Source organism: Hevea brasiliensis, chromosome 3 (assembly GCF_030052815.1).
Source record: "Hevea brasiliensis isolate MT/VB/25A 57/8 chromosome 3, ASM3005281v1, whole genome shotgun sequence".
Classification (NCBI taxonomy): Eukaryota; Viridiplantae; Streptophyta; class Magnoliopsida; order Malpighiales; family Euphorbiaceae; genus Hevea; species Hevea brasiliensis.
The window spans coordinates 7,370,753-7,382,791 of NC_079495.1; the positions used below are offsets into that span (position 1 = coordinate 7,370,753).

General features: G+C 30.7%; 2 protein-coding genes across 2 annotated transcripts; one reads left to right on the top strand and one right to left on the bottom strand.

The window, feature by feature from the left end:
* Positions 1-2,430: 2,430 nt before the first annotated feature.
* LOC110663248 (actin) lies at positions 2,431-5,754 on the top strand. Its single transcript, XM_021822506.2, has 5 exons — positions 2,431-2,584; positions 3,273-3,342; positions 3,456-3,849; positions 4,427-5,040; positions 5,355-5,754. Exons 2-5 carry the CDS (start codon positions 3,283-3,285, stop codon positions 5,418-5,420), a joined length of 1,134 nt encoding a protein of 377 aa, XP_021678198.1. The 5' UTR covers positions 2,431-2,584; positions 3,273-3,282; the 3' UTR covers positions 5,421-5,754.
* A 1,972-nt stretch (positions 5,755-7,726) lies between these two features.
* On the bottom strand, positions 7,727-11,697 carry LOC110663249 (probable protein phosphatase 2C 68). The gene is made up of 4 exons (XM_021822507.2): positions 10,789-11,697; positions 10,152-10,516; positions 8,306-8,542; positions 7,727-8,195 (listed from the first exon to the last, which is right to left on the bottom strand). Exons 1-4 carry the CDS (start codon positions 11,099-11,101, stop codon positions 7,950-7,952), a joined length of 1,161 nt encoding a protein of 386 aa, XP_021678199.2. The 5' UTR covers positions 11,102-11,697; the 3' UTR covers positions 7,727-7,949.
* Positions 11,698-12,039: the final 342 nt, after the last annotated feature.

The following is a 12,039-nucleotide window of genomic DNA, read 5'->3' on the forward strand; positions in this document are numbered from 1 at the left end:
TAAACATTTTTGTAAGGAATTATCTCTAAAATTAAATGCTAAGCTTAACTGAATTTTTCAAAATTTAATTTTTAATAGCTAACTTTAAAATTAAATATCGTCCAAAAGAGTAAATTACAGGAATGTCAAAATATAAATTATTAATTAATACATAAAATTAGATGGATTAGTTGGTTATTTTGTAAATCAGAATTTTAAATTAATTATAAAAAGTAATGATCAAAATTATAATAATATTTTTGTAATTTAAATATTTTATAATTAAATTTCACTTTAAAGGCTTTTTTTATAATCTATTTTCTGTAATGGGTACACATGATAGTTTATTATAACGAGACTCAGCCAAAAACATAGCATTTGAATTTAGAAGTAACTCATTTAACTTTAGTCATAATTTTATTTTTTTATTATTAAAAAAATAAAAAAATATTGATTATAAACATAATATTTACATATAGAAGCTAATAATAACGAATGCAATAATTAAATCTAATTTCTTATGTACCTATTTCACAATTTATTTTTTTAATTTTTTTTTTGTTTTTTAAAAAATTAAAAAATACAAATCATCAATTTTTCAATTTAGTTAGTCAATAAAAAAAATAAAATTTTAAATTATTATAATATAGACTCATTAAAATTTATTTTCAATTAGGCTAATAAAAAAATTTATTTTTTAAAATTTTGTTAAAAATATTTTGACAGTTACATGTGAGAGCTTTTTAAGGACATATTAATATTTAAATTACTTTAAATTAAAAATTAATTTTATTTTAAGTGTAATGACTACTTTTTAGAGATATGTATTTTACTCACAATTTAAATTTTTTTAAATTTTTTTAAATTTTTTTAAATTTTTTTATCAATAGTTAAAAGTAAATTTTAAAAACATAGAACACTAATTTTTTTAATTTAATTAGATTGATAAAAATTCAATTTTTAAAATTTTTATTAGAAAGTTTTAAACTATTTTTTTATAAAATTTTTAGACTAAATGTGATAATTTATTAAATACATATCTATATTAAATTTCTCTAAATTAAAAATTATAATTTTAGGGACTATAACTATTCTTATTTTCATTTAAAATTGTAATTAATAAAATCTACATAAATTTATTATAATCAATAATTATAATTTAATTATTTTAAAAATTATATTTTAAAATTTGTCACTTTTAAAGGGCTAATAAAGCAAATTTTCATCAAAATTAGCAGAAAATTAATTAAATATGGTCAACCATTAATTCTGGCCGGAGGACCACGTCACTTCTTTTTTCCCCTTTATTTCTGGTAGTTATGCATGCCACGACACTACACAACAGGCGCTTTGTTTGCCGTTTGGTTTTTCACTGCATTCTTTGGTCAGCCAAAGATCAATTCGTGGAGACGAGAATGAAGGGGTAACATACATGTGGTAATAAAACTAGGAGTACCTCAACCAACAAAACCAACATCTTCTCCAAACAGTTGGAAGTGGAATGCTGAGTTGGCAATTTGGACCCACCAACCAATAATAATACTCTCAGCCAAATAAAAAAAATATCTAAAATGGGAATTCTTGCTTTTTTTGGTGGGGCTGTTTGTTTGACTATTTTGCCCCTCCTCTACTAAAAAGTTCACATCTGCATTTTTTTTTTATACTTGGGGGTATTCATGGATACTAATTAAAGCTTATAAAGACAAATTATCTAACTTTTAAGGGTGTATAAATAGTCATTTCGGTTTTGAATCGAATCAAATTAATAAAATCAAAAATTAAAAATTAAAAATTTTAAAAATTAAATTAAAACTGATAATTAAGAGATAATTAAATCGAACTAAATTAATAAATATTGATTCGATTTAGTTTTAAACTGATCAAATCAAATTTTGTAAGATTTCATATTTTTAACATTCAATTTCAATAATAAAAATATAAAAAAAACTTAGAAATCAGAACTCAAAAATCTTAGGATTTTCTCTCTCTATATATATATTAATAATTTTAGTTCGATTCAATCTTTTTATTTTTTATAAAAATAATAAAATCAAAGTGATTAATTAAAATTATTAAAATTTATAAATCGAATCAAATTGATTAAATTTTAAAATTAAATTAATTAAATCAAATTAACTCAATTCGATTCAATTTTCCGATTGGAACTGAAATTTACTCACCTACTAACTTCTATTATAAAACTTCAAGGGAAAGCTAAAAAAGGAAGACATTTCCCAAAACGCCCTTGGTTGAGGGATATAGGTAGACAGGAAAATTTGGGGAATGAGAGAGGGTACAGCCGTCCTTAAAAATGAAGAAAACGAAAGTGAGCCAGCTGTTGGCAGCATGAGAGTGACGCGTCATGGAGTCCGCAAATCAGATATTCAGAACTAACGACCAGGATCACTCGAGAGCGAATTTGAGGTTCATTTAAGTCGAATTTTATTTGAGGCCAATTTCATTTCTCTCTCACTTTCTTCTCTTTTTTAAAAACAAAGAGAGCCACAACCTTAACGCTCGGCCACAGCCAGCTCCCGTTTCTCACACACACCGAAAGAAGAAGGAAAAAAAAAAAAAGAGCGAAAAAATCCAGTTTTATAGAAAGGTAATTTCGTGTTTGGATTCGAAATTTCTCGAGAAAATTCCTGGCATTTCCAAGGGAAAATTTTCTGGTCTCATTATTCATTTATCTATGCATTTTTTTTTTTTGCTTTCGTTAAATTTGCAGTTTTTTTCTGATTTAGTTCCAATGAGGACTGTTATATTTACTTTCTCTTTTGTCAAAATTAATGGATTACGAAATTGAATTGGAAATGTCGTGATTGTTATCACTATTCACGATCTGATATTGGGTCAGAATTTTTTTTGAAGGAATGTAGCATCATGATCATGACATGATCATGCTGCATTCGTTTATAACTCAATTTACTCACATATTTTGTATTGTATAATAGCTTTTCTGATCTTGCAAATACTCTGTGATTGCGGTTAGCGATGTGATAATTAAGCACTGTGAAGGTATCTTCCCAAATTACCTTCTACACCAGCTTATGCAAAATGAATCTTTGTATTCTTGCCTTTTTGGTTATGAATTTGGGATTGGATATTTGAGTGCATTGAGTCGGAGATAAATTGTTTTAAGTATGTTTTTGGCAAATATGGAGTTGAATTCATTATAAACTGGGCTGTGTCCTTTGAATCATTGGAATTTTGTTTCAAAATTGTGCATCAAATTGTTTTGATCCTATGGGAATGGTATGTGTTTTCATATAAAGTTGGCATTTGTTTGACAGGCATAAGGAAATGGCGGAAGGTGAGGATATTCAACCTCTCGTATGCGACAATGGTACTGGAATGGTCAAGGTATATCCAAAGTCCTTTGCCAACCCATACATATTGTCAAAAGATTTATTATAAAATTTAACGATTTTGTTTCTTAAATTGATCTTGATTGTGATTGATAATGAAATTTGTAGGCTGGCTTTGCTGGAGATGATGCTCCAAGGGCTGTATTTCCTAGCATTGTGGGTCGCCCTCGCCATACTGGTGTGATGGTTGGTATGGGCCAAAAAGATGCCTATGTTGGCGATGAGGCTCAATCAAAGAGAGGTATTTTGACTTTGAAATACCCAATTGAGCATGGTATTGTCAACAACTGGGATGACATGGAGAAAATTTGGCATCACACCTTTTACAATGAGCTCCGTGTGGCTCCTGAAGAGCATCCGGTTCTCCTCACTGAAGCTCCCCTCAACCCTAAGGCCAATCGTGAGAAAATGACTCAGATTATGTTTGAGACCTTTAATACTCCTGCAATGTATGTTGCTATCCAGGCTGTCCTTTCCCTTTACGCCAGCGGTCGTACCACTGGTGAGTGATATCTCCATTGTCTATTGGTTGTTTTGTCACTTTGATGCATGGGAAATATAGCTACAGCAATGATTTTTTTTTCTTATTTATATAAAAAAGCGGAGTTGTGAAAACCTCATGAAACAGATGATATTTGAAAGTGGGGATCATATTCTTTTGATGTTTGAATTAAGATATCCAAATAGTTTACCTCATATTGAGCAGTTAAGAAACCCATATTTTCTAGTTGATTGAAACTTACTCAAAACTCAGAGAAAGAAAGTACATGTATATCACTATGAAAGGGAATATTTTGGGAAATTTGTAAACCATCTGCATTTCTATCATCATAGTTGCCGCACAATCTATTTTCAAAAATTGGTGGCATTAATCACATGGCTAACAAACAAATGAATTAAATGGGTTTCCTGTAATTGAAATTTTATATGATATATATTGGGATGACTTTAGTCTCAGGAAAGCCAAACAAGTGCCTTTCACAAGATTCATTTGTTATGTCCTACTATTACCATGGCTTTTTTATGATTGAGATGAACTGTGAGAGTTAATATTTAATGATTTATGTGGTAATTTTTAGGTATTGTTCTGGACTCTGGAGATGGTGTGAGCCACACAGTTCCCATCTATGAAGGCTATGCCCTCCCACATGCCATTTTGCGTCTGGATCTGGCTGGTCGTGATCTCACTGATGCACTTATGAAAATCTTGACTGAGCGTGGTTACTCTTTCACCACAACTGCAGAGCGAGAAATTGTTAGAGACATGAAGGAGAAACTAGCCTACATTGCTCTTGACTATGAACAAGAGCTAGAGACGTCAAAGACCAGTTCATCTGTTGAGAAGAGCTACGAGCTGCCAGATGGACAGGTTATCACCATTGGAGCTGAGCGATTCCGCTGTCCAGAAGTCCTTTTCCAGCCATCCATGATTGGGATGGAAGCTGCTGGCATCCATGAAACCACTTACAATTCTATCATGAAGTGTGATGTCGATATTAGAAAGGATCTCTATGGTAATATTGTTCTAAGTGGTGGCACTACTATGTTCCCTGGCATTGCTGATAGGATGAGCAAGGAAATTACAGCATTAGCTCCCAGCAGTATGAAGATTAAGGTGGTGGCACCGCCAGAAAGGAAGTACAGCGTCTGGATAGGAGGCTCCATTTTGGCATCCCTCAGCACCTTCCAGCAGGTATTGTGCCTATTTTTGTTTTCAGACTACAAACAGAATTGAGCTTTAACCCCTGATTCTAGTAATATGAATCTTTTTATTGTCATGTTCATGTTGAGTGGTATTCGCTGGTACACACTTTATTGTATGCTTAAGAACAATATGTGATAATTAGCATCTAATTAGTTACTGGTGGCAGACAGCACGTTTGCCAAAAACATTGCTAAAACTTAAAACCATTAGGTCATGAGCCACTTTAGTGTTATGAATGTGAATCAAGTCCACTCTTTGGCTGTGCTGATCTGATTGGAGAAACTTGTTCTTTTTGAGTGCAGATGTGGATTGCAAAGGCAGAGTATGATGAGTCTGGACCATCAATTGTTCACAGGAAATGCTTCTAATCATGGAAAGCTAAAGGATAATGGCGAAACACATACTTCACAATTTTTTTTCTCTGTTGCATAAGGCTTCTAATCAAGTGGTTGCAAAATTTTCTTCTTTATTTTATTTCCAATTTTGTTTTATTTATTTATTCATTTATTTTTCTGTTTTGCTCTGTTAATGGCTGGAAGGGCAAATTTAAGATTCTTTTTTTAAAAAAATTTTGATTTGATCGTAGAAGAGTTTGTTTACTGTAACTGATATGGTTTGGGTTAATTTTCAGGGATTCATTACATCATTGTTGCTTTTAAGAGTTATTTCAATTAAATAAAACCAGTAATTACATTCCATCCATATGCTATTATGTATTTGCCACTCTCTAACGTCATTCTCATTGTTGCATAATAATGTTACCGATGGATGACAATGTTCCACATTTTTAATTTTATTTTTGGGTCGTTCAAGTCCTCATATTATGCAAAATTCAGCAATTATATTCCAGTACTTAACTATCAGCTCAGCTATAGGGTTCATTTTCTTTCGTACTATTTGAAGTTATGGCGCTTACAACATATAATTCATTCAATTTTTGTTGATTTGATATTTATTAAATTAAAAAAATATATACTTTTTTCTCTCTTTATTAATTGAAAATTTTTCTATTTGACTTTTTACTGATATTTTAAAATTTTAACCAGTTAATCATTAATTTATATTTTCGTCATCAAAATTAGAGGTTGTTTTATTTAATATTACTATTAATTTAAGTGAAAAAGATAAATATATTTTTTATTTAATCAAAGAAAATTTATTATTTAGTCCTTGAATTTGATTTATATTATAATTTGATTCCTATATTTTTAAATTTGAATAATTTAGTCCCTCAATAATATTTTTTTAATTAAAATTAATGTTATCAAATAAATTAATTCTTTATATTCTTTAAAAATAATTCAAGAAAAAATTTGAATAAGAACAAAATTTTAAAACAATAATCCTAATAATTTCATCAATTATCAAATATGGAGACTAAATTATTTAATTTTCATAATATAAGGATCAAATTGTAATATTGATTAATACTAAAAAACCAAAAAGTAAATTTTTCTTAATTGAATGAGATATATTTATTTTTTCATTTAAACTAAAAATAATATTAAATGAAAAGACTTTTAATTTTGACAGAAATATAAGTGAAGGACTAAATATTTAATTTTTAAAATATAAAAATTAAATTATAATAAAATGTAAAGATTAAATAATAAATTATTTTTATTAATTTGACATATAAAAAAATGATTAATTTTCTTTTTATTTAACATTTTTAGTTAAAAATAAATCTAATTAATTTTTCTCTCTATGGTCACACTCCTCCCGTCTCCCTCGGCTCCAAAGGTCCTCTCCTCGCCTCACGTGTTTCACTTGGCTTCTTGCTTTTTAGATCCTCCATTGACAAACACAGCATAAAGAATTTTATCTAGAGATGTGGCGGTTCGTTGCTTGTGGCCTTTGCGGAAGATTTTAATTAATAATTACTAAATATTATATATATATCTATATATATATATATATATATATATATATATATATATATATATATATATATAAGCGTAAAGAAAGGGAACATTTATAATGTCAAAAATATTCTATGTTATTTATATTAATTATAAAAATAATATTATAAATATAACAATAACATTAATATAAAAATTCACCACTAATAATTTTTATTTATTATTATTATATAAAACTATCCTCAATTTTATAAAATTAATATAATTAAAAATTTTTAATATCAAAATTAATGATAATCTAAGTAATTCTCTAGCCCCAATTTAGAGTTTTGTTTTTTTGGGTCAAATTTCATGCTTAAAATAAAAATTTAATTCCTTTAACTTAAAAAAACATTTGAAAAAAAATAAAAATATAATTATATAATAGTTCAATTAAATTCTTTTTAAAAAAAAAAAATGATCCAGGATGTCTCCATAACCCAACCCAAGTGGGTTGTCCGGCTTCAAAATTCTGAAAGTATACCTTTTAATTTATAAGATCAAATCTTTAAATAAATAAATAAATAATATTTCTAATACTCATTAAATGAAATGAATTTTATCTTTATCAATGGAAAATATTCACGTTAAAAGTATTTATAAAAAATAAAAATATAGTAACAGAACAGTCTCATGTCTGCTACCTCCAAATCTATAATTTTATCAAAAGAAAATCCAAAGCTTTCTCTCTCTAAACTTAAGGAATATGGTATGAAAACCTCATTTTGCCAATCTCAACTTTGTCAACAAATTGAGCTTCCCAACTCAAGAGCAAGACAAGCACAAAATTATTCAATCATTGTGTGACTTTTACAAACTTGAGTGTATACAAAGTCCAGCATGTTAAACCCAGAAAAAAAATCAGTAGCTTCCTTGTAAGCGCATATCGAAGTTAAAAACAAATCAGGCCCCATGAACAAGAATAGATTTTGAAACAAAAAAATGGTAGAAAAAGAGGAGGGGAAAGGGAGCAACGCTGAGATGTGTTGGCATCCATCATATTCCATGGAGAATGTTAAATTTTGATGCTCCAACAGTGTCAATAAAACCCCGAATTGATACCTCTGGTACAGATATATTTTCACTCAGCAATTCATGGTCTATAAAGATGACAATCACTGTTATATCATCGTGAAAAGCCCGTCTGCTTCCCTTGTCTATTTTCTTAAGTTCATCATATATCATCTCCCCCTTCCCAGCCGCCTCTTTTAAAGCTGTTTTAGCAAGCCTTTTTGCAATTCCCTAACATTTGAAGACAATAAAGGAGAAAATTGAGTGCATTGAAAGAACACACACACACACACACACACACACACAAAAAATTAATCAGATACAGTTAAAACAATACATACAGTACGTGGATAATTATACACAATCTCCACAGCCTCCTGGTTTGTCATGTGTTCCCAAAGCCCATCAGATGCAAATATGAGAAATTTATCGTTGGCTTGTAAAACTCTTGAATACATGGATGGGTCTGACGTCAGCACAGGGCGGCGAATGGGGTCAGGAAGGTGAAATCTTGGAAATGAAGGATCAAGTGAAAACTCTGGCCTCTTCAAGTATGCATCACCTATAGATCTAGATACCTAAACCCAAAAAACCAAGAGAAACAGAAGAAAAGGGAAACAAAAAAGTAACTAATCAATAACAAATTTTAATGCACGCATGCACAAGAAATATAGGGGAAAGTGATAGTTTAACTGGAAAATCCTAGTAGATGAATTAATTTGAATTTTACATCATAGTGTCATACACAGCTTGCACAATGAGTTTGGCATCTGAAAGATACACATATAAAAAATGTGAAAAGTTGAATCACATCCAATTTGTTTGCCAAAAATGGATCAAGAAGAAGAATTCTAACCTGAACCATAAAGGAGCTACTCTTCTCTCTCTCTCTCTCATTTTGACTGCCCAAATCCGCCTATGTGAAATTAACAAAACATAGCCAATCCCAAGTCCAGAAAAAGGAGAAGGGTTGCAATAGGTCTCATTCATTTCTCATGATATAGATCTTTATATCTAACAGAGCAGAATAACGAAAATTAATTGATATAGCCGACCCCAACTAGTTTGGGATTAACATTTAGTAGTTATTGTCTTGACTGCCCACTGCCCAGCCCCTGAAGCTGGGCAAGAATTCCAGATGAAGGGCTGGCATCCTCCCAATATGCAAATCCTTCGAGCTAGGAAAACCTCCAATTGCAAATATCTAACTATCAGCAGTTATTATTATTGTTGTTGTTATTTACTGTTTCCTACACTTGGATTATGAATATTTTTGGAAAATAACAGTGTAGCCGAGCACCTCTATGGCAGTGACTGTAGTTTACTACAAAAAGATCTACACTGTGGTTTTAGACGCAAATTTTCTGACCACATTCAAACTAAATCGTTGTAAAGATATTTATATAAGTAACAAAAATAATAGTCATATTATTTTAAAATGGTACAAAACCATAAATGCTAGGAGAATCAAATTGTTGCACACATCTACCACAATAACCTTGTCCAAAGACTCTTGATAATGCTGTATGAAACTGTCATTTAATATCTTAACAAAGTGTCTAAATAGTCCGAAAGCGCCCCAAAAAAAAAAAAAAAAAAAAAAGAAGCTTTACTGGAAAAGTGAAAACAGAAATTGGAACAGGAGGGAGGCAAACAGAGGAGAGAAAATATTATCAAAAAAGAAAAGAGAGGGAGGTAATCCCCAGGCTCCTTAAAGATCTATCTTTAATCAGATATTGTAAGTTCTTCAAACTAAGATGTAAACATGCCAACAATCATCCATCAAACACAGATGACACCCAATGAATCCACATCCCCTTAATATATATCCACTACACATCTGGATGATATTACTCTGCAAAATGAGAATACAGGTGATGAAACCTTATTAGAAAATTGATATTTTACAAAATGTGTCAGAAAAGAATTAGCAAATTTATTATTAACAATTTCTTGTTTACTCATGCAAGTCAAGATAGCAACAAACGCAATGCCGCATTTCCAGTACATGTCATATTGAATTTTTGTAAAAATGCAAAATGAATGGCCTTGGCAAGAAAACTGGAAGGATTATAAACTGAAAAGTCACATATGCTCTCATTTTAAAGAAGCAACTTGAATACACTGGACATGTATTGGAAGTTCTAAACAGGGACTGCAGAATGCAGCACTAGAAAAGAAGCAAACCTGAATGATGCCCTTGATGCGCCAAGCACCATGCTTCATAACTACAATACGTGAATCATCTGGATGCAAAGATTTGAGCTCTTGTCTAACCTCTTCCAAACAAGCATTATGATCCTTAGTCAACTGCTCAGCAACTATCTCATTTGATCTACCTAAACAACCGATTACAGCTCGAGAATCACCTAGATTAGCAACGTATAATGTCCTTCTCCATATAACTCCAACTAAACAACAAGATCCAATTGCTGCAATCAATGGTTTTATTCCACAAGTCCTACGTACAAGAGTAAGAAATCCATCTTCAGTTGCAGAGAAGGCGCTTCTAAGGATTTCTTCAGAGATGGTTCCTCTTTCTCTAGAAAGCTCTGCGGTAGAAAGTAATTCACAAAGATTTCGATAAAAAAACTTTTTGGGATTTCTTCGCATTACCAAATCTCAAGACTCTCAACACAAACCAATTCATCCGCATACTAAAAATAACAGAATCCAACATTATTTTACAATTCAACAGAAACACAATAAACTACTACTCAAACTCGAACAGAAAGCACATATATCCTCTCACATGAACACCAAAATCCAAAATTTATTAAAAACTCAATCTAATCTGATTAAAGAAACAAAGGGAAAAACTCACTCATGAGATTTTCGAACAGATGTTCACAAATGAACCGAGAGGCATCGGGCCCACCATGCCCATCATAGACTCCAACAAAGGTGGCATCGCGGCCAGTTTCCACTTGGCTATGGTCTTCAATGATCTCATTGGCTTGGACGACAGCGAAAGAAAATTCCCCATAAGAGTGTTTCTCTAGGTCTTTGGACCAGAGAAGCGAATCACCGAGGGAAGAATCATCATCATTATTGACACTATCATCCTTGCTCATACAGGCATATCGACCGACCGGCCTCCAGCACGCCATTGCTATCCTTGCCAGCAACGAGCACATCCCTCATTTCCTTTTAAACCAAAACCTACTTACAACAATCAAGAAATAAAAAATTAAAAAAAAAAAAAGAAAGAACTTGCAAGATTTTGATTTTGATATACTGAAGATTGAGAAGATTTGGGAATTTGGGTCACCAAAGGGCAGTGAGATAGCGGTGGATCAAAGTAAATAGAGAGGGAAAAGAGTAAGAAACTGAGGGGAATAAAAAGAACCCTAGTAAGAGAAGAATCAAATGAAATGCAGAGAGAAAATTAAAGAGACATTGTAATTTAAAAAAACAATGGCAAGAGATTGATGAATCATTCCGCAGAAAGAGAGTAAAACTCTAAGATAGTGAGTTTAAGAGAGAGACTGGATTCTGAGAAGCAGAGAGAGAGAGTTGCAGAGGCAGAGTGGAAGGAACGGAAAGTTGACAACGGCTTCGACTGATAAAAAATTTTCTTCACCCTTTCTGTTTTCATTTCTCTTCTTCTTCCCCTTCCTTTCTTTAATTTTTAATAGCTACCTGAAAAGTGATTTAAAAAATAAATAAAAAATTATTTAATTATTAAATAAATAAATAAAAGGGTTTGATTTAAAATATTTGCCCCAATCCCATTAATATATATTTTTTTTCCACTAGGCTTTGGGTTTATAATTAAAGATGGAGGAAGGGGCAACCAACCAGGCAAGAGAGGTAGGGGGAAGTAGCTTTCCAAACAATAAAAAAAGAACACATGAGACGTGTGAAAACTATATATAGAACACATGAGACATGTGAAAGTTATATATATATATATTCTATTTTTATCTGTTATTTAAAATTTTTCATAATAATTAAAAAAAAATAATTTATTTAGGTTTTATTTATTTTATAAAAAATAATTTATATATAAAAAAATATTTTTTATACAAAATATTCTGTGAAAATATTTTTTATTATTTGATTATAATATTAA